The sequence below is a fragment of the Astatotilapia calliptera genome, chromosome 5 (genome assembly GCF_964374335.1).
Source record: "Astatotilapia calliptera chromosome 5, fAstCal68.1, whole genome shotgun sequence".
In the NCBI taxonomy this organism is placed as follows: domain Eukaryota; kingdom Metazoa; phylum Chordata; class Actinopteri; order Cichliformes; family Cichlidae; genus Astatotilapia; species Astatotilapia calliptera.
Window position 1 is genome coordinate 29710131 of NC_137426.1, and position 22884 is coordinate 29733014.

A 22884-nucleotide genomic window follows, 5' to 3' on the forward strand; every position below is an offset into this window, starting at 1 on the left:
TTCCTGATCAAAAATGAGTTTTTTTATGTCCCTGAGACCTGCAATCATCTCCAGAACCACAAACTTGACTTGATTCAGTAGAAGCCTACATGTTCCAGGCATAACTTGTCCTGGGATCACATTGTTGCCCATATGTTTATGCCATATTCACGGTGCTTTCTAGGCATGTACTATTTGAAAGGGCAGCATTCCCTACAAGCCACCAGATGCACATCCACTGTGACGTTTGGACGTGGGATATACATGAGTGGCGGGCAATTTGTTCTGTTGACGACGTCCTGTTCCTTTATCATGGTTGTCAAAGCGAATCACCTGCAACAACATGTAAAATTTCTGGAGTGAGACAGTGACCTGGAAAATTTCTGACCAGACTCTGGTCTGGAAACTACCAGCAGAATCATTGATTATTGTCTTTGTGGACAAAGTTGTTGAATCTTAGTCTGATCAACTACATTTGTTTAAGGAGGTGAAGCTTTGAAATCGAAACTTGTGTAACTTGTGGTTTCAAATTGTGTCCAGAACAAAACATGAGGGCAAAAAGCGGGTTCCCTGGAAAGACAGGTATATACACGCACACTGCAGAATAAATTTTATAGTTATCTGTGTGGGTGTGGAAAGAAGAGGACTGGGTCTTTCTTCTTTGGTAAAAGTCAGTCCTCACTAAGCTGCACGTACTGAACGAACATCATGCTCTGCTTCTTTCTATTGGTACGTATTACATTTTCTTTTTTGATACAATCCGGTATCTGGTTGAATCTTGTGTGACCTAATGGAACTCTTCATCTATCGTACATCGTTTGTCAAAATGCTTTTGTAGCCATGTGACAAATGTTATCCAAACACTATTTTTAAGGAACTAAAGATACTTTTGATAATGTTTTCTGACATTTCTTAAAATTGATTTAAAGTTTTTCATGAGTTTTAAAAATCAGTCTGAAGTGTTTTTGTGTATTTCTTCAGAATTTCTTGTGTGTGCATCTTATCAGATCTAGTTTACCAGCCACAAAGGAAGCTCATTTTTCCACTCACATAAATTACTTATATTTTAAACTCCATTCCTGTTTTGTCTTCCAGGTTTATTGTTTGTCAAGTGCAACAACTTCAGAGCTGCTGAGCCGTCACAGAAGAGCGTGGATTATTGGCTCCTTTGAGATTGAGGAGGGCCATCGAGGCCCCTTCCCATATAAGTTGGGCGAGGTGAGAAATTCAACCAGAGAAAGCTTCCAATTTTACCTTTAGTGCTACTTATGTTTTGGTGTGAGCCACTTTTCTTTGTATTGGCTGTTCAGATGCTTACATTTTCTTGAATATAATCAGAATCAGCATACTTTATTAATCCCTGAGGAAATTTTGTGGGTTGATTATAGATAAGGTGATTATAAATAATATCAAAAATGTTGAGTGAAATATTACAGAGTAGAAAAAAAGGATATAACTATTGCAGTGTTTACAGTGTATGGAGGAGTTGTACAGGGAGATGGCCACAGGTGTGTGGTCGTTCAGTGGTGCTTTTTGGTAATCTCAGCCCTCACTGAACGTGCTCCTGTGACTAGCCAACATGTCATGGAGTGGGTGGGAGGTATTATCCAACATTGTCTTAATTTGGACAACACTACAGGACTAAATGGCACTTGTGTTGTTGTATTAAAAGCTCCAGAAAAAAATATATTTGAGAAACTCAGCAGCAATGTCACTTTCTAGAAACCATGACCAATTATTCCAGTTTCCAGTTATGACCAACTAAAAAAAATTCCTTTTTGTAAACAGTTCCATCTTTTATACATTCTTCATTTTCTTTATTTTCTTTTTGTGGCATAAATAGAACAGTGAATTTAGTTTATGGGCGTACGTAAATTTTAATGCAATTACCACAAAATACTGTTACTATGAAAAAACAGTAAACTGATAAGCTGTCTTGACAGTCACATTCCTGTGACACCTGCACATCATTTTATTTAATCATGTTTTTCATTGTCAAAATTTACCAGCGATGCATTCAAATCATAACTCCAAAATTTGACCTTACAAAAATTTGCTGTTGTGTTGTAGGTGAATATTGACAGGAAATATCCAATATACTTTGAACTGCAAGGACAAGGGGTGGATGAGGAGCCGACGGAAGTCATCTCCATTGACAAAGAGTTTGGCGTGTTGTACGTCCACAAGGCCGTGGACTATGAGGAGTGGCAAACACTTGAGGTTAGAATCAACAAATGCTAAAGACCAACATGTAGTGATGCCACAGAATTTCAAACTATTTATGTGTTCTGTGGGGGGAAAAGATGATTTTTTAATCATGAGGGGTTTTACCTGATTTGATACTTTTGATGTGCAAAAAAGCTTAAAACGTCTTTGAAACATTTTAAACTTCTTCTCACAGAACTGAAAAATATCTGTTTTATCATTTCTCACACGACATCCCCAATGTCCATGCATTTAATCATGTTTGTCTTTATATTGTGAGTAACTCTTTTTGATATCTTTTGATGTCTAGCTAAGACTTCAGGCCAGAAAAATGGACGAATCAATTGAAACCAGGTTAGGAATTCTGATTTCTGTAAAGGACATCAATGACAATCCACCACGCTTTGAGAGGGATCTGTATGAGATTAACCTTCCTCAGGAATCAACACAAGGTACAAAAAAAAAAAACCTACATAAATGCTTCTTCCTTTGAATTGAATTACATGCTGATTATTGAATACACCGAGTCATATTTAGTTTGAGTTATTATTTCCCGACAGGCTCCAATCTTTTGAAAGTGCACGCTACTGACATAGACAAGAGCGAAACACTAAACTCAACCTTCCACTATGAAATCAAATCTGTGTCTCCAAATGTTAGAGACACTCAATTTTTCATTGATGAGTCTGGATACATCTCATTCAAAGGTTGTTTAAATTACAAGGTAAGAGACTCTTTTGATGATATGTCAGGAGTACAAAACACTTTAAAGATGAGTAAGAAGAACGGAGGTATTTCCTGTTTGGCTAGATCTGTAACTGATAAGACAAAGTAAAACTTACTGCAGTATTTAAATGCGCATGCTTACTTTGACCACTGTCTGATGTTTGTAAAGATTGTAACAGTGCATGAACAGATGCATGTGGGTTTTAAGGCATAATAAAAAGCATTCCTGTAATACATTCAAATATCACTCAACTTTTTCCACAATGGTCTAACTCCTTTGGGAGGAAATGAAGAGGATACACTAGTATGAATACTTTAATACTATAATCCAGAGGTGGGACCAAGTCATTGTTTTGCAAGTCTCAAGTAAGTCTCAAGTCTTTATCCTCAAGTCTCAAGTCAAGTCTCAAGTAATGTCAGGCAAGTCAGAGTCGAGTCTCAAGTCACTGGTGTAAAAGTCCGAGTCAAGTCACAAGTCTGCAACTTTGAATTTCAAGTCCTTTCGAGTCTTTAAAAAAAACAAAACGAAAAAATAATGTTGCAGTTATGCTAAATGTAAATATTAGACCATGTAATTTTTAAATCTGTGTTTTTCTCAACACATGACAAAATAGTGAACTTAGAAAATATACACAAATTGTGAAATTGCACCTCTTTAAAATGCAGCTCAATTAAACCTAGCTCCAAGAATAATTTTCACCGACAGTTCTGAGATAAGCTGCATGTTATTCTTGGATGCGGTTATAGGACCGGCTTTAAAATCGCATGACAAAAATATCATACACATTAAAAAAAACTGTATCACCAACGTAGCCTGGACAACATTTGCTAGTTAGATGAAGTCAGCTATCTCATCTTAGCATATTTATATGCATATTTATAATCATACGGTTCTTGGAGTGAGTGCACACACTCATGAAGTTTAGTAACTTCAGGTCACTGCAACAAGCCCAGGTACAGTTTACCGACGGATGGGTGCAGGACCGTGAAACGCACCGTGTAGAACGAAAGACCATCGTACATATCATAAGTTTACCAGTCTCACAAATCGTCGTCATAAATACACATTCCTTAACCGTTTATTAATAGGACCTTTGAGCTCAACGGTAATTAATTAGTAGTGGAAATAATTTCTGGTACGCGTTACAGAAATGTAGCAGTGACAATAATACTGTATGCTGTAATCGTACTGGGCAATTAGTGATACAAAACAACTGTTTTATCCTGTGAATAAAAGTATATGTTTTTGTCAGTGTACCATAATAACAGAAGCGAAACGCAATATTGTGTCAGGACAATCCACTATTTATGCACAATAAACACAATAAATAAAGTAGCATAGCGCGACAATTTCTGTTCAGCGTCAGACTTGCTTGTAACCTATATCACCAATTATGTTATGAAAATGACGTATTAACTACTAAAAAACACTGACCTTCGTGTAAATGCTTGAGCAGACTAACCTGTGAGCTGGAGTGTTCTGGGACGTTATATTTGATCTTTGAATGGCTGCAATCCAGGCCATCCGTCGCGTCTTTGTTACTTCGGAAACATGGCTCGAACAATTTCTCTTCAACGACGTAATCCGATAACAACCGATCTCTTTACCCATCGGCTTCCCGTGGCTGTCATGCGACCGGCTATTGCAGTTAATAATACAACGGCTTCTTGACATTTTTGTGTTTCTTTTTATCGCTGTATAACTGATTTTAATTGAAAGCCTGTGTGCGCTAGTACCGCTTGCCACGAGTTCCCAGAATCCTTTGCGGTTCTACCCGTGAATGACGTCACATTTTCAATCTCTATATAATATGCATGTTAAATTTTATATTTGGGGTAAAATATCAAGTCTTTTCAAGTAAACCGGTTCAAGTCCAATTCAAGTCCCAAGTCATTGGTGTAAAAGTCCAAGTCAAGTCACAAGTCTTACAACATTTTTTCAAGTCAAGTCTAAAGTCATAAAATTAATGACTCGAGTCTGACTCGAGTCCAAGTCATGTGACTCGAGTCCACACCTCTGCTATAATCCTGTACTACATAAAATTGCCAGTAAGCTACATTTGGTGACAAGTGGTCCAACTCCTTTGGGAAGAAATATAGAGAATAGTATTAATTCTTTATTCTTCTTTTAGTCTGTTAATGTGAAACTCTCCATTTGCTTGTATTAAGGTGGCTGAAAAGTTTACAATAGTGGTGGAGGCCAAAGACCACGGTGAAGTAGTCAAACTGTCCAGTTCAACCATTGTTGTCGTTCATGTAGGGAATGGCAACAACCACCTTCCAGTCATCAGCGGTCAAACGGTAGGCAGTCAGTTGGTGTTACAAACTCCAAACAGCACCAGTTTCAGCAGTCTCACACCTGTAACCTGATACTGATGTGTAGTGTATACAGAACTATCAAGTGAAACTTAAATTTTTGATGAACCACTTTAACAGGATAAGCTCAAAAAATCAAAGGTTAAAAAAGGGATAAATTAACAATAAATCATATTTATGTTGCATCACAATCTGTTTAAGGCCTAATAAATTGATGTAGTTACCTTGTTACATCTGCCATGGAGGTTATGTTTTTGGTACTGCTCACATTCTTACATTCTGATAGTTTGAAAAGTTTTGAATGAATTCTTATAAATCGTTGTAGGGTGTGGGGTCATGTTAACAACATGTAGAACGGACCTTATAAAGATTTAAAATATTACACTGTGTTAAACCTCTGACCTCTTCTTCAAGGTCAGTTGAGTGACCTAAAGGTCACAATGACAATCCTACTACACAGAGGTATTTAGAACTGTTTCTTACTGCCATTCTTTGTACTGACGGCATATAGGGAACATTATTTTGTAATTTTCACGTTACTTTGGATCTCTGACCTTTTTTCAAGGGCAAATGAGGTCAGACCTTTATAAAAGGTCTTTTATCTTTCAAACAAAAATTATTTAGATTAAAATTTTCCTGTGTTTTAGGAAATGATATTGGTATATCTGTATCCTGAATATCACATCTTAGTTTGTATCTAAATATCATGTCACAATTGACCTCTGACCTCACTGTCATGTTCACTGGAATAAACTGGAGTTAATTCATGTTTATTTACAGTGAAATAACCACAAAGTGCTATATACAAATGTGTGATTGGGAAATGGGGGTCCAGGGGAAAGTGAAGGTCTGCACAGTGAAAAGTGCATTGAGAGGTGAAAACAACAGGAGCAAAAGTCAGGGCTTCACTAACTAGAGAGTGCAACGATCCAGTGAAGACTGCCAGGTGAGCACATGAGTCACAGGTAAGCTCATTTCAGGCAGGTGCATGTAGCCTAAGGTGGGAAGCCACAATGAGTACCACACTGTAATATGAAAAAAACAAAAAAAACAAACAGAAAGCAAGAGGAGGGAGAGCGAAAGAGAAAGAAAACAAACCTCAGCAAAAAGCTGGGGAGAACAGAAGGGACAATAACATTCACATGTGGTTTTCATTCACGTTAACCCTGAACTGTGTTCTATCTTTAAACAAAGTATTGTCCAGAGAAAGCGCATGAGCTGCCTAGTTAGTCAGAAATATACTGTATTGTAATATTATATAATAAGCTCGAGTTATTCATCTCCAATAATTTACAAATCAGTCCCTATTATCCATTAGAATCAGAGAAACTTTATTAATCCCAGAGGGAAACTGAGTTGTCATAGCAGCAAATATACAATAAGAAACAAGCACTCATATAAAATGAGTGTAGAAAAAGAGTTGTGACTGATACATATTAAGATAAATACAGGGATATAGGTATAAATATACATATAAATATAAAAGTATGTGTACAAATACGTCATGGTGTACAAATGTGACAGGGGTGCATTGAGGTGTGATGAATTCTGTTCCACATGTGTGAATCTGACCTAAGTGGATGAATTAAACAAGCTGATAGCAGTGGGAAGGAACGAGCTGCTGTAACGTTCCCTCAGACAGCGAGGTTGAAGGAACCTATTGTTGAAACTGCTCTTTAGATTGTCCAGTGTGTTATGGAGGGGGTGGGAGTCATTGTCCGTGATTGCCAGCAGACTTACCAGCATTCTGTCACTGATCTCCTCCTCCAGGGTGGCGAGCTTCATTCCAACAACAGACTCTACCTTCCTGAGTTTTTTCTTTGCTTTGGTACCTGCACCCCAGCGCGCCACAGCAAAGAAAATGGTGCTCGCAACAGCAGACTGATTAAACATATAGAGCAGCCTGCTGCATACATTGAAGAATCTGTTGGCAGACCACTCCAGCTTGTGATCCAGTTAAACTCCCAGATACTTGCAGGATGTGACTGCTTCAACATTAGTCCTACCAATGCACAGGGGAGGGTTGGGATCTGTTTCTACCTACTCCTACATAATTTTGGTGTAATCAAAGTAAACATCTGTCTTGCTAACCTTATCTGACTGTCTTCGCTTATGTGACAATTAGACGTTATTATTATAGTTAGAGGCGCTCGAGTGCTGCCTAAGCAGTCGTTTGTCACATATTACCTGTAGTGTTTAAGGCGCTCAGGTATTGACGCAGCCAGCCAGTACGCTGCCTATCTATTGATCTCACCAGATGGTGTCAAAAGTCTAACATCATTAGCAGTATTTATTTCATTTAAATGTTGATAACAAGTGACTCCATATGTATAAGGCGAGAGTTTTTCTTCATTGTTGCTAACTAACCGTGAGATTCTTAAGACATGAACTTTTTAGTATTCTTGCGATCACTCTGCAGATAAAAGCAGCCATGGCTCATTTTGCTGCAATACAAATTTCTATTAGTACATTTAATAAGAACAAAGAAAACAAAATGAATATATATAAGACATAATACTATTCTCTTAAAAATAAAAAATGCTCAGAGAGCTTCTTCGTCTTAACCCAACTTCATGTAACCACCAAGTAATTATTTTATATAATGATAATTTGTTACCAGGGCTATAACCATTGTTAAAAGACCACACTGACTCTATGACTGCATAAATAATAACATCAGCAAAGATGAAGAAGGGCAAATGTATATATTTCAAAATTGTGAACTATCACTGGAAAGTTCTTCTACAGGTTTATACACTCTGTATTCAAACCACAGGGCACTGGTAAAGTGAAGGAGCTTGAGACTGGGGTCTCTCCTCTGAGGCTGCATGTGACAGACAAAGACACCCCCCACACCTCTGCATGGAGAGCCAGGTACACCATACATGGTGATGAGGGAGAGAACTTCAAGATACTAACAGACTTAGAGACTAATGATGGGATCCTGACAGTAGTTGAAGTAAGTGGTGTTTGACTACATGCCATACATTACAGTGACACCCAGTTTCTCTGTAATTACTTTCTCAACGTCTCTGTAATTAATACATAGTTGTCAAACCTGCTTTTTGGGCTAACAAAGATTATACTCTTATATAATGATGCTAACAATATTTTTTGAATTTCATAAATGATAATTTACTGATTTTATTTAACAACTGTTAATTTCAGCCTTTAGACTTTGAGAATGGGGCGCAGAGGGAGCTGCTGATCTCAGTGGAAAACGAGGCACCATATTACCCCTGTAAAGTAAAAGAGAGGACGTCCTCAGGCCTCTGGAAAGTTGACACCATTAAAGGCCATGATCCCTCTGGTGCAGCTGAACCTCAGTCTGTAAAAGTCACCATTGATGTGGAGGATGCCAACGACCCTCCTAAATTCAGCGTGACCCTGAACGAGGTCGCGGTGATGGAGAACGTACCGGCTGGAACCTGGGTTGATAAAGTGACGGCTGTGGATCCTGACTCCAGTCGTGCAAAAGACTTTCTGTAAGGGATGGTTTTACAGTTTCTCAATTAATTTGGTGCAATTCTCACATGAGAAACGTCATTATCTAAACTCTCAAAAAATCAGGAATGGGACCACCATCTCCTTCCCAAGTGTTGGGGGAAAAAGGCAGCTGATAACCTAAAGACACTTCAAATGGCAACAGCCTCATGGCAGAGGAAGTGAGCGTGCTGTGTGCGTACTTGACCCAAATGACCTGAGAGCTCCAGGACGCAGGATTTTGAGATGTGACACACAGGAGGGCAGTCTTAAGGTTTATCTGAATTTTGCCCCTAGCGCTTTAAAAAAGTTGGCACATTGTCAAAAAAAAATGTGAGCTGGAAAACCATAAAGACGGAAAACGTGGTTAACCATTACCTGTGCAGTCTCAGAGGTGTAGGGAAGTTTCAGACGTTCTATGAAGTGGGCTGCTTTAGACTACCAATCATGGTTAGAATGCTGGTGTTGCCCTCAGAGGGGGATAAACCATTAATGATATCTACCACGATATGAGGCCAGGGGTGGCCAGTCAAGGGCAATGGGAGCAGGTGGGGAGGCAGGAGGCTAAGAGTGGGATTTACCATGGGTTAAACCGAGCAGGATAAGAGGAATTTGCGAGCATCCTTATTTAAGGTGGGCCACCAAAAGGTCTGCCTCAATATAAAACTCTTGTAAAACCTGGGACCTACAAGCTGGTGGAACAAAGGTGCGATTGGGCAGATCTGTGCCAGGATCAGGCTCGCTAAGATGGGCTCACTTTACCTGGTCCATTATTTCCCAAGTCAACATTCCCACTACTACGCAAGAGGGAGGCAGAATTGTCGCAGACATTGACGTGCTGTGCTCTGCTGGTCTCTAGCACAAACTAGTGTGAGAGGGAGTCGGGCTTTTTAAAGTCACTTTTCTGCTTTGACAAAAAGTTTATTTTCTGTCTTGGGCTGCAGGACTGACATGGTCCTTGTGTTGCTGCAAATACCTGGAAAAATAAGAGAAGTGAAAGTTACTGTTCTGCTTTAATAATTGCACCAAATTGACTGAGAAAAATTGTAATTAACATGAACTGAACGTTGATCTGAAGCTGTTCAGTTCTGTCTAAGTGCACTGAATCTGTCCACAGGTACAAGGTAGGAAATGATCCTGCTGGCTGGGTGACGGTGGATCCCCTCACAGGAAACATCACAATGATAAAGACGCCCGACAGAGAATCTCCACACGTTGTTAACGGCACCTACACCATCTTAGTGTATGCAGTTGACAAAGGTAAACACACACTCTGACTTTTAAAAAACAAACAAAACAAATCTAAATAACAGCTTTTTTTTTTGTACTACATTTCTTGCATCTTGGACAGGTATACCACCAATGACAGGAACAGCTACACTACATATCCATGTGTGGGACCAGAATGACAACGTGCCACAGCTAACAGTGGACAGCCTGGATGTGTGTGTGTCTGATGCCCCCACAACCACCAACATCGAGGCCTTTGACCCAGATGAAGCCCCTTATGGAGGGCCTTTCACTTTTGAACTGTTGGGAAATGTTGAAGGAAAATGGAGACTGAATCCTGGTTATGGTAGAAACATCCTTCATGTATTTAGTGACATATTACAGAAAAACAAGCACAAAAGCCAGAACTCCTAAAGTATCCTATCATTTCCTGATCTTTTCTTCAAGGTTACACAGCTGGTCTGGTGAAGGAGCCCGGTGTGTACCCTGGCCAACACACAATTCATCTAAAGATCTCCGACATGCAGGGAGCATTTAAAGTTTACAACCTCAGTGTGACTGCATGTGGCTGCACTTTGACACCAAACTGTCGAACTCGCCAGAAATCTGAAATAAACATTGGCCCTTATGCTTTATTCATGATCATTTCTTCACTTTTACTTCTTCTGTGTAAGAAACTCACCGTTTACTTTAGTGTAGGAGAACTGTGATATGTGTGCTAACATCTCTAAGAACCCAGTATAAGTTTTATTTTACTCTTTGACAGTTCTGCTGCTGCTGGGACTCAGCATCTCGTCCAAAAGAGAGTTTTTTACTATGGAGCCTGAAGATTGTTCAGGAGGAATCCTCCTCCAATCAAACACTGAGGCACCAGGAGACAACTGCGAGGTCACTGTTTAGAAACATTTGCAACCATGCCAATGACCCATTTAAAGGGAAATATCAATAAACCATTTCTTTTTCTTTAGATTCTTTACACTATTATGGAAGAACCAGTTTGTATGGAGCAATATAATCAATCTAATTTCCATATTCCACTGAATGGGCGGAGAAATAGACGACATTCAGCAAGGGTGACTTTTGGCAGTTTTCACAGCTTAAACTCACAACCTAGGGTAGGTCATCCTTCCATGGAACATGTACTTTTGTGAAGCATCCCTTGAGAGTGTGATAAACAGAATCCTCTATAGTTCAACTGTTGTCATCCTTTTCAACATGAAATGAAGCAGAGCTTCATCCACTCACCACATCAGAATTTAAGAAGAGAAAGCCTGTCCCAGCGTTCCAGCTACACTGGGAACCAGGTTGTAAACACGCACTGAGAATTGAGGATGTCTTACAAATGGATCTTAAAATAATAACTATATCTTTGTGTTCTTCAAATTTCAGTCAAACTGGACCTCTGGCTGTGACAGCAGCAATCAGGTAGAACAGCAGACATTTGTGTTTGTAATTTTTACTTTGAAGTCAGAGATGAAGAAATGTGTGAACTTTTTGTGTGCAGTTTGAAGACATGGGCAATATGAGCATCCTCCAATCACAAAACTTGAGCTGTGCTACGGAGTCTAATGACATGCAGCTTCATCAGGTTGGTAGTCTTAAGTATGTCACATCTCCTATGTTGCGTTTTTAAAGATGTATGAGCTTGTACTATTGAAAAAATCACTGTAGGCATATTTGCCTTTGACATGTTCCACCTTTTACAGAAGCTAACATTGTTCCAGGAGAAAAAAGGGGACTCACTGGATGATGAGCTTCACATCTATGCAGTGGAGGGGAACTCAGACACCACCTCAGAGCTGGAAGCAATCAGTATTTCTGAAGAGGGTTCATTTCAGGACGCACTGGAAGATCTGTGTCCAAAGTTTCACCAACTGGCTTCTACATGCATGACAGCCAAGCACACCACTTTATGATCATTTCTTCAAGGTTACACAGCTGGTCTGGTGAAGGAGCCCAGAGTGCTCCCTGGTCAGCATGCAATTCATCTAAAGATCTCTGACATACATGCAGCATATGATGTTTGCAACCACAGTGTGACTCCGTGTGGCTGCACTTTGACACCAAACTGTTGAATTCGCCAAAACTCTGAAATAAACATTGGCCACTATGCTTTTTAATGCATGACAGTTTCTTCACTCTTACTACTTATATGGAAGGAAAATGGCATTTACTTCCCCATAGGAGCATTGTGATAAACACTACCACTCAAAAGTTTGGACACACCTTCTCACTTAATGGTTTTTCTTTATTTAATGACTATTTGCTTTGTAGATTCTCACTGAAGGCATCAAAACTATGAATGAACACATACACAATTGTGTAGAAAACAAAAAAGTTTGAAATAACTCAAAACATATTTTAAAGATTTTAGATTGAAATAACCACCCTCATCCCAAACCATCTGATTGAGTTTAGGTCAGGTGACTGTGGAGGCCAGGCCATTTGGCACAGCACTCCATCACTCTCCTTCTTGGTCAAATAGCCTTTACACAACCTGGAGGTGTGTTTGGGGTCATTATCCGATTGAAACAAAATGATGATCCAACTAAACTAAACCGGATGCCATGTCGCTGCAGGAGCCCACGGTGGGAACCATGCATGTGGATTCTGAAATGCACACAAGGAGAGAAATACTTTTGTCCATCCATCCATCCATCCATCCATCCATCCACCTTCCACTTATCTGATCCAAGTCACTGGGGCAGCAGTGTTGGTTTCTTTACTCTACGTCTTTCTTCATATATCAGATAACCTGAAATCTAATATCCACTGACAATGACGGCACCCACGAGGCAGAACACCAGAGAGTTGTTTTTATTTCTTCTTCTTCTGTATTTTTTTCCTTTGTAACTTTAAGACCAGAGCTGAATAAACTTGATTTTTTTGTGTGCAGTTTGAGGATTTTGGCATTATGAACTAGTTCATTTCAGATAAGATAACAGGTAAGATAACCTTTATTAGTCCCACACGCGGGGAATTTGTTAATTTGTCCTCATGCTGCCTCATAAGGTTGGTAGTCTCTTTAGTATGTCTGCTACACTGCATTATTATCATTTCCTCCCAGAGTAGTTAATTAGATCATTGTACACAAAATTTACTATTAGATTATTGTATTACAGGTATAGTCTTTGCGTATTATAGGAAAACTTCTGTAACTTATGTGATTCTTGCAAGAAATCTGCTGTCATTCACACAAACAAGTCTTAAAACCCAGATGCACTATTTTAATGCATGCACTGTTAGAACCTGCATGCATGAGACAGTGCTCAAAGCAAGCGTGTGCATTTGCTTTCTGCAGTAAGTTGAAATTTGTTTTGCATATTTTTCCACACTTAAATGTGTCAGTCCTGTGTGGGAAAAGTGACTGCCCCCTAAATATAACTGGTTGAGTCACTGTTGGCAGAAACTGCAACTCCAATCAAGCATTTGTGATAACTTTCAATGAGTCTTGTACATTACTGTGAAGGAATTTGGCCCCTTCCTTCAGCCACACTACATGCTTTTTGAACATGAACAATGCTTTTTAAGGTCATGCTAAAGCCTCTAAATCTGCTTTCAGTCTGGACTTTGACCAGACCACACCATAACCTTGATTTTGTTTCATTCTTTGTGCCATTAGGATATGAACTTGCTGTTGTGTTTTGAATCATTGTCCTGCTGCATAACTGAAGTTATGTGCACGTGACCTTCAGGGCATAAACTGATGGCCGTACATTCTCCTTCAGGAGTTTCAGGTAGAGAGCAGAACTCATGTATTGGTTCTAGCACGGAGCCTTTGTGTGTGAAGAGGACTCTCCATTTACATGAACAAATTGGAGTATATTAGATAGATATGATTCAAACCATTGCAGCGTAGTACGTTTAATTCCTACGACATGCTCTAATGTCTAATGTCTATAGTCAATAGTATCAAACAGCAGAACAAGAACAGAGATGAATCCATTGTCAGAGGTGATAATAAGATCATTTATAACCATCTCTAATGCTGTTTCTGTACTATGATGAGCTCTGATGTTAACTCAGTAGGATCTACCAGCAAAAAAGAGTGAATACCAATGGTTTTGACCTGTACCTTATGATACGTCTGTGAGATATCTTGGTGAATGCTCAATCATCCAGGTAGGAAAATCCCCAAAAGATGATTCTGTACATCTGGATGTTTCCAGTAGGAGAAATATTTTGTCACTGAGTGGTGAATTGTCACTTTATTCAGTACAGCACCGTTGATTTTATGTGACCTCTTCATGATTAAGAGGTTAATAGTGTGCAATGTGATTAGTTTCAAAGTTGGATCCAACCTCAGCATGTCAGAGGGATGTGGCGGCAGCCCTTGTGTTAATACTGTGGACCAAAAGGAAGACGCTCGAGGGAGGAAATGAACAAAAAAACGAGCCGTTTATTGAGGCTGAGAAAAACATGCAAAACAAAGGGCAAACGGGAACACTAAGAACATGGAACATGAAAACCTGGACTTGGGAAAGAAAACCTGAAACATGAACTATTGATAAGCATGATAAGCAGATGACCTGACGATGAACAAAGGCTAAAACACAGAATATATACAAGCGAAGTGGAAACACATGTGGAACACAGCTTGGATGAATAGACATAATGACACAGAGGAAGCAAAACTAAACACACTGAACTGTCAAAATAAAACAGGACTCACACTGAAACACATGCTAAGACACACGGTTTGACACGGGGCCGGAGGAAAGAAGCAGGCATGGGGATGAGACAGACAGAAGAGATACAGAGGGTGAGAGACATGACGGGCAGGCGAGAACACACATGACAGACAGGGGAGACATGGAATGAAACACAAGGAGGGGGACATGGGAACAGGAAAGCAGAGATGAAACACAAGGGCATGACTAGGACTAGTTTGTTCTAGATTTAATTCACATTTTATTTCCAGTTTTTGTGATCATTGTTGTCACGTTCTGTTTTAATAACACCAAGTATGTGTTTGACTCTTTGGCACAAAGCCATGAGGTTAAATGTCTCACATATTTCAAGTTTTTTAAAAACTCTACTTCAGGGAATCCTTGATCACCAGACGGGGGTGTGTATCACTAAAGGATTCTGAAGCAATCACAGTTTGCAGAGACTTTATAATTTTGGTTCGATTCCCAGGATCAAATGCCGAAAAAGCGGGAAGATAATATCTTCTTCACACATGAGTGATGATTTTTGAGTGAATACACACTGAGGGTCAGTAACTATAAAGCATTTGAAAGGCAAGATCAAAGCTGGCATTGTTCAGTTACTATAAAACGTTCGTGACGTATTAAAGGTTATGAGGCTTCTTCCATGGAAAGGCAGGTATGAAACCACACACACACACAGACTGTATTTTGCACTTGTGTATGTGGGTGTGGAAAGCAGAGGACCGGGTCTCTTTACTCTGAAAAAGTCTGTCCTCACTCACTCTGAGCTGGATATACTGAACAAGAACCATGCTCCGCTTCATCCTGTTGGTATGTAACATTTCTGTTACATTTTATTTCTTATAAAACTATGTGCTGATTATGTGAGCAAATCTTGTGTGCCGATCTCGTCATCTATCATATGGCCACATAATGACAGATGACAGATGCCACGTGACAGATGTTATCTGAAATCTTCTTATAGACAACAACAAAAAATCCTCCAAAATATATTTTTCTTTTAGTTTTTAGATTGCTTAAAATGGAGTTAAGGGTTTGTTATGAGCCATAAAAGTCAGGGACTTCCTTTGAAATGGTTTCATTTTTCTTATCATGCTAAATGCCTTTGCATGTCAATAGAAATATGTGTGTGCGCTCACCTTATCAAAACCTGTTTACCAACAAAGCAGGTACATAAATTAAAGCTACAACCTTTTGCCATACCTTAACATTCCTGCTTTGTCTTTCAGGTTTATTGTTTGTCAAGTGCAGCAAACTCAGAGCTGTTGAGCCGTCACAGAAGGGCGTGGATTATTGATTCCTTTGAGATTGAGGAGGGCCATCCAGGGCCATTCCCATATGAGTTGGGCAAGGTGAGAAATTCAAGCAGAAAATGTCCATTTCCAAATTTCATAAATAAATAATGACAAATTCGAATGACATATTTTTACTTTGGACTTGGTGTTGGCTGCCCATTTTGTATGACATTAGCTGTAGAAATGTAGAACATCGCTTGAATGTAATGGAAATAAGCATACAGCATTGTCCAGTTATGATCAGTTGCTTAAAAAAGAAAAATCCACTAACAGTGTACAAGCAGTTTTGTGTTTCAAATGTGTATTTTGTCCTCTCTTTCTTTTTTTAGTATACAAAAATAATCAATTAAATTTTGGGAGGAACTTTCATTTTAATGTAATTGCCAGAAAATACCCGTAGTATCCACCATAACTGACCTCACGAAGATTTGCTGTTGTGTTGTAGGTGAGTGTTGATAGGGAATATCAAATATACTTTGAACTGCATGGACAAGGGGTGGACGAGGAGCCGATGGGAGTCATCTCCATAGACGAATACTCTGGCATGTTGAACGTCCACAAGGCCGTGGACTATGAGAAGTGGCACACACTTGAGGTTAGAATCGACACATGTTAAACTCCAACATGTAGCGATGCCGCAGAATTTCTGTTCACAGTGACCATGAAAAAATCTGTTATTGTGGAGTCGTCACTGTTAATAGGTTTGCAGGACAAAAAATTTGAGTTCTAATCAGATTATGTATTATCCTCTGTAAATATGAGGTTTTCCCTGATTTCATACACGATATGTAAAATATTGACACTAAAACATCTTTAAAGCACATTTTCTTGTGAGAGAACTGAAAAATATTTGTATTATGATTTTTCACACTACATTCCCAATGTCCAACAATTTATCATGTTTGTCTTTATACTGTAACTAACTCTGCATGATATCTTTTGATGTCTAGCTAAGATTTGAGGCCAGAAAAATGGACATATCAATGGACACCAGGTTAGGAATTCAGATTTCTATAAAGGACATCAATGACAATCCACCACGCTTTGAGAGGGATCTGTATGAGATTAACCTTCCTCAGGAATCAACACAAGGTAAAAGTAACAAACAAGCAAACAAAAAATGCTCCTTGATTTGAACTTAATTACACAGTGATTATTAAATATGCTCGTTAGTTTGAGTTATTATTTCCCGACAGGCTCCAGTCTTTTGAAAGTGCATGCTACTGACATAGACGAGAGAGAAACACTAAACTCAACCTTCCACTATGAAATCAAATCTGTGTCTCCAAATGTTAGAGACACTGAACTCGTCATTGATGAGTCTGGATACATCTCATTCAAAGGATGTTTAAATTATGAGGTAAGAGACTCTTTTGTTGATATGTCAGGAGTACAAAACACTTTAAAGATGAGTAAGAAGAACGGAGGTATTTCCTGTTTGGCTAGATCTGTAACTGATAAGACAAAGTAAAACTAAGCATTTATTCAGATATGAATATTTGCTTTGAGTGCTTTCTCATGTGTGCTTTTGTTCCAATGAGCAAATTATCTTCCTGTACTACATAAAATTGCCAGTAAGCTACATTTGGTGACAAGTGGTCCAACTCCTTTGGGAGGAAATATAGAGAATAGTATTAATTCTTTATTCTTCTTTTAGTCTGTTAATGTGAAACTCTCCATTTGCTTGTATTAAGGTGGCTGAAAAGTTTACAATAGTGGTGGAGGCCAAAGACCACGGTGAAGTAGTCAAACTGTCCAGTTCAACCATTGTTGTAATTCACGTAGGGAATGGCAACAACCACCTTCCAGTCATCAGTGGTCAAACGGTAGGCAGTCAGTTGGTGTTGCAAACTCCAAACAGCACCAGTTTCAGCAGTTTCACACCTGTAACCTGATACCTATGTGTAGTGTATACAGAACACAAGGTAAGACCCAATGGTGATGTGGCATTGATTAGTCAAAATATAAACATAAGAAAAGAAAACTGAGGTAAATTGAAAAATTGTGAAAGGTGGAAAGAATAAAATATGCAAATAATATCATATTTCAGTTGCATTTATACTGCGTTTAAGGCCTAAAACATGGATGCAGTTACATTGTTGTTGTTATTACTTGTCCATATTTCATATAATTGCCAAATCATAATTTTATAGAATGATATCTGCCTAAGCCACAAACTAATTACAAGGAATATAAACACTTAATCAACCACACTGAATCCATGATTGCATAAATTGTAATATCAATAAACATAGATGAGGAAATTGTATACATTTCATGTTTTGTACTAGTACCAGGGAGTACTTCTACAGGTTTATACACCCTGTATTCAAACCACAGGGCACTGGTAAAGTGAAAGAGCTTGAGACTGGGGTCTCTCCTGTGAGGCTGCATGTGACAGACAAAGACACCCCAAACACCTCGGGATGGAGAGCCAGGTACACCATACATGGTGATGAGGGAGAGAACTTCAAGATACTAACAGACTTAGAGACTAATGATGGGATCCTGACAGTAGTTGAAGTAAGTGGAGGTTGGCTACATGTCATGCATTACATTGACACCCACAGTTTCTCTGTAACTACTTTCTCAACGTCTCTGTAATATATATTTGTCAAACCTGCTTTTTGGGCTAACAAAGATTATACTCTTATATAATGATGCTGAAAATAGCTTCTGAATTTCACAAAGAAAAATTTACTGATTTTGCAACTCTGTTGTATAATTTCAGCCTTTAGACTTTGAGAATGGGGCGCAGAGGGAGCTGCTGATCTCAGTGGAAAACGAGGCACCGTATTACTCCTGTGAAGTAAAAGAGAGGACGCCCTCAGGCCTCTGGAAAGTTGACACCATTAAAGGCCATGATCCCTCTGGTGCAGCTGAACCTCAGTCTGTAAAAGTCACCATTGATGTGGAGGATGCCAATGACCCTCCTAATTTCAGCATGACGGTGAAAGAGGTCGTGGTGATGGAGAACGTACCGGCTGGAACCTGGTTTGATAAAGTGACAGCTGTGGATCTTGACTCCAGTTATTCCAAAGAGTTTGTGTAAGCGATTTATTTGATTAAACATTTCTGAACGTTGATCTGAAGCTGTTCAGTTCTGTCTAAGTGCACTGAATCTGTCCACAGGTACAAGGTAGGAAATGATCCTGCTGGCTGGGTGACGGTGGATCCCCTCACAGGAAACATCACAATGATAAAGACGCCCGACAGAGAATCTCCACACGTTGTTAACGGCACCTACACCATCTTAGTGTATGCAGTTGACAAAGGTAAACACACACTCTGACTTTTAAAACACAAACAGCTTTTTTTGTACTACATTTCTTGCATCTTGGACAGGTATACCACCAATGACAGGAACAGCTACACTACATATCCATGTGTGGGACCAGAATGACAACGTGCCACAGCTAACAGTGGACAGCCTGGATGTGTGTGTGTCTGATGCCCCCACAACCACCAACATCGAGGCCTTTGACCCAGATGAAGAACCTTATGGAGGGCCTTTCACTTTTGAACTGTTGGGAAATGTTGAAGGAAAATGGAGACTCAATCCTGGTTATGGTAGAAACATCCTTCATGTATTTAGTGACATATTACAGAAAAACAAGCACAAAAGCCAGAACTCCTAAAGTATCCTATCATTTCCTGATCTTTTCTTCAAGGTTACACAGCTGGTCTGGTGAAGGAGCCCGGTGTGTCCTATGGTCAACACACAATTCATCTAAAGATCTCCGACATGCAGGGAGCATTTAAAGTTTACAACCTCAGTGTGACTGCATGTGGCTGCACTTTGACACCAAACTGTCGAATTCACCAGAAATCTGAAATAAACATTGGCCCTTATGCTTTATGCATAATAATTTGTTCACTCTTACTACTTCTGTGTAAGAAACACACCGTTTACTTTAGTGTAGGAGAACTGTGATATGTGTGCTAACATCTCTAAGAACCCAGCATAAGTTTTATTTTACTCTTTGACAGTTCTGCTGCTGCTGGCTCTCAGCATCTCGTCCAAAAGAGAGTTTTTTACTATGGAGCCTGAAGATTGTTCAGGAGGAATCCTCCTCCAATCAAACACTGAGGCACCAGGAGACAACTGCGAGGTCACTGTTTAGAAACATTTGCATCCATGCCAAAGACCCATTTAAAGGGAAATATCATTAAACCATTTCTTTTTCTTTAGATTCCTGTCACTATTATGGAAGAACCAGTTTGTATGGAGCAATATAATCAATCTAATTTCCATATTCCACTGAATGGGATGAGAAATGGGAGATATTCAGCAAGGGTGGGTATGAATGAAGTTCAGACTTTTGGCAGTTTTCGGAGTTTACGCTCACAAGCTAGGGTAGGTCATTCTTCCATGGAGCATGTACTTTTGTAAAAGCATCTCAGAATCCTCTATAGATCACCTCCTGCTCTTGTCATCCTTTTGAACAGGATTTTACACAGAGGTCCATCCACCCACGCTTTGGGGATTTCAGAAGAGAAAGCCAATACAGCCAATACAGCTACACTGGGAACCAGGTTGTACACACCCACAGAAGATTGAGGATGACTTACAAATGGATCTTAAAATAATAACTATATATTTTTGTTCTTTAAATCTCAGTCAAACTGGAATTCTCCAATAACCACTGGCTTTGACAGCAGCCATCAGGTAGAACACCAGAGATTTGTGTTTGTAATCTTTCACTTTGAAATCAGAGATAAAGAAATGTGAACCTTTTGTGTGCAGTTTGAAGACATGGGCAATATGAACGTCCTCCAAACACAAACCGTGAGCTGTGCTACGGAGTCTAATGACATGCAGGTTAAACTGCTTCAGTGCCTAATCTCTTCAGTAAGTTACATCTCCTGTGCTGCATTATTCAAAACATATGAGCATGTATGATTCAAAAAATAATAATTTACGTGTGGCAAAATTTTCAGAAAGTGTACTCACTCTGGAAGAAAGAAGTGGACTTAGGAGACGATGAGCTTCACATCTATGCAGTGGAGGGGAATTTAGAAACCAACTCAGCGTTGGAGACAATCAACATTTTGGAAGAGGATTCATTTCAGGACACACTGAAAGATCTGGGTCCAAAGTTTCACCAACTGGCTTCTATATGCAGCCCGACACAAATACAGTACTCAGGATATCCTGTTACGTAGCAAACATTTTTTGTTTCAAGTGTGAGGAAGAAGGCATTTAATCCCTTTATTCCATTCAGATTTGGGGTTAATTAAAAAGGGTTTGTGGCAACCACTTCTGCATGAGATATACTACCAGAGAGCTTTATTGTTAATCACATGTGTTTAATAACTGTGCCACATGCATCTTCATTTTTCATATCAAAATGAGGAAAGAAAAACAAAAGTGCACAGTTGCTGGATTATAATTGTTCGTCACTTTCATGTTAGAATCCAAAATGCTAATTTGCATTTGGGATAAACAAAAAAACCCAAAAATCATCTTCACTGAGTGCTCATGCAAAGGGTGGAACTCAAGGTGGTCCCCCTTAAACAAGTAGAAAACTACAGTATTTACAACAGTTTTAAGAAAATTGAAACCCTTCAGAGTCTACCTCTACCAACTTTTGGGAGCGCTCTCTGCTCAGTGGCATTTGGCCCAGGTGGTCCTCGTAAAAAGGCATTTTTTGGGGTGAGGCTGGAGATTAAGGAGGTTGTGGGGTCTTTGTCACAGAGCTGTGCCTAATGCCAAAATAAAAATGAATTGATTATGTGGTGTCCACAGTAATCAGGTTTGAAGAGCTCCTAAAACTCCCTACACCACATACATACTGGGAGTTAGTCATGATAGGTAAAGCATGTCTTTTTTTTAAAAAAGAGATCTTGCTTTTGTGTTGAATCTCGAGCATCTGTGGCCACGATAGATGTGTTTTTACCGGTAGTTTTAAAGGTGTTATGGGGTTTTGGACTCAGGGTTTCTGTTTTGGTTTTGAGGATCATTTGTGTTTGAGGTATTATAATTTGTATTGTTTATATTTTTGCTTTATCTCCCAGCCGCCTCAGTGCTTCTTGTATAAATAGTGTTCAGTGTATTCTGTTCAGGTCTGTGTTTTGTCCTCCTGTGTCTCATGTGCGAAGTTAGTCTTCTCTCCCCTGTTGCAATCTGCGGGCAGCATGTGGAGCTGAGGGGACAATCCAAATGCAGACACACGGAGAAAAGAAGGCTGGTTGTCAAACATTACAAAAATAATAATAATGGATTGTATTTATATAGCGTTTTTCTAGGCACCCAAAGTGCTTTAGAATTCCACTATTCATTCACTCTCACATTCACTCACTGGTGCAGGCAAGCCACAGTTGTAGCCACAGCTGCCCTGGGGCAGACTGACAGAAGCGAGGCTGCCATCAGCCCCTCTGGCCATCACCAGTAGGCGGTAGGGTAAAGTGTCTTGACCAAGGACACAATGACCAGGACAGAGAGAGCTGGGGGATTGAACCGGCAACCTTCCAGTTACAGATGAGCGTCCCAACCCCCTGAACCACGGTCGCCCAAGAAAACCAAACTGAAAAAGGAACAAATTGTGAAAAACTAAGCTGGAAAAACACTTGGAAAATCTGGAAACACTAAGAACTTGGAGACAGAGAGAGGGAGATCGAGGGACACAGAGATAAATAAACATGAAGACAAGACAGAAAAGGGAACACTAAAGGAAGTCTGATAACCTACAATCAACCTGAATCACAAGGCATAAACAACATAATCAGAAAACTCATAAGCACAAGAAAACTAATCTAAGAACTATAACCCACTGTTCAAGATCAAAACAATAAACAAACAAGATTCATACGTCCAAAACAAAAACACTGGGTCAACAACCCAGAACCATGACGTCCCCATTCATTTGTGTCTGTCTTCCTGTTTTACTTTGGTGATTGTTGTTGTATGTTGTAGGTTTTTTTCTGTGATTTACTAGAAATAAAACTTGGTTTTGAGTTCACTCTTTCTCTTCTGA

At 39.4% G+C, this 22884-nt stretch overlaps 2 protein-coding genes across 4 annotated transcripts; both read left to right on the forward strand.

Moving 5' to 3' along the window:
• Positions 1-583: 583 nt before the first annotated feature.
• Positions 584-12834, forward strand: LOC113022836 (cadherin-like protein 26). Of its 2 annotated transcripts, none has more exons than XM_080302053.1 (17): positions 584-708; positions 1075-1197; positions 2050-2199; positions 2495-2636; positions 2745-2908; positions 5080-5211; positions 8003-8185; positions 8395-8711; positions 9827-9969; positions 10061-10285; positions 10387-10608; positions 10706-10827; positions 10908-11054; positions 11166-11243; positions 11329-11364; positions 11444-11527; positions 11646-12834. In XM_080302053.1, the coding sequence occupies exons 1-17, from the start codon at positions 688-690 to the stop codon at positions 11853-11855; spliced, it is 2499 nt and encodes an 832-aa protein (XP_080158179.1). In that variant the 5' UTR covers positions 584-687; the 3' UTR covers positions 11856-12834. The 2 variants fall into 2 exon arrangements, with proteins under 2 accessions (XP_080158179.1, XP_080158180.1); XM_080302054.1 differs by having other exon boundaries at positions 11169-11243.
• A 2462-nt stretch (positions 12835-15296) lies between these two features.
• LOC113022149 (cadherin-like protein 26) lies at positions 15297-22869 on the forward strand. Of its 2 annotated transcripts, none has more exons than XM_026167248.2 (17): positions 15297-15422; positions 15842-15964; positions 16353-16502; positions 16858-16999; positions 17104-17267; positions 17602-17733; positions 18248-18430; positions 18639-18955; positions 19040-19182; positions 19253-19477; positions 19579-19800; positions 19898-20019; positions 20100-20264; positions 20357-20443; positions 20529-20576; positions 20655-20759; positions 20849-22869. In XM_026167248.2, exons 1-17 carry the CDS (start codon positions 15402-15404, stop codon positions 21071-21073), a joined length of 2574 nt encoding a protein of 857 aa, XP_026023033.2. In that variant the 5' UTR covers positions 15297-15401; the 3' UTR covers positions 21074-22869. The 2 variants fall into 2 exon arrangements, with proteins under 2 accessions (XP_026023033.2, XP_080158181.1); XM_080302055.1 differs by having other exon boundaries at positions 20100-20204.
• The last annotated feature ends 15 nt before the right edge of the window (positions 22870-22884 follow it).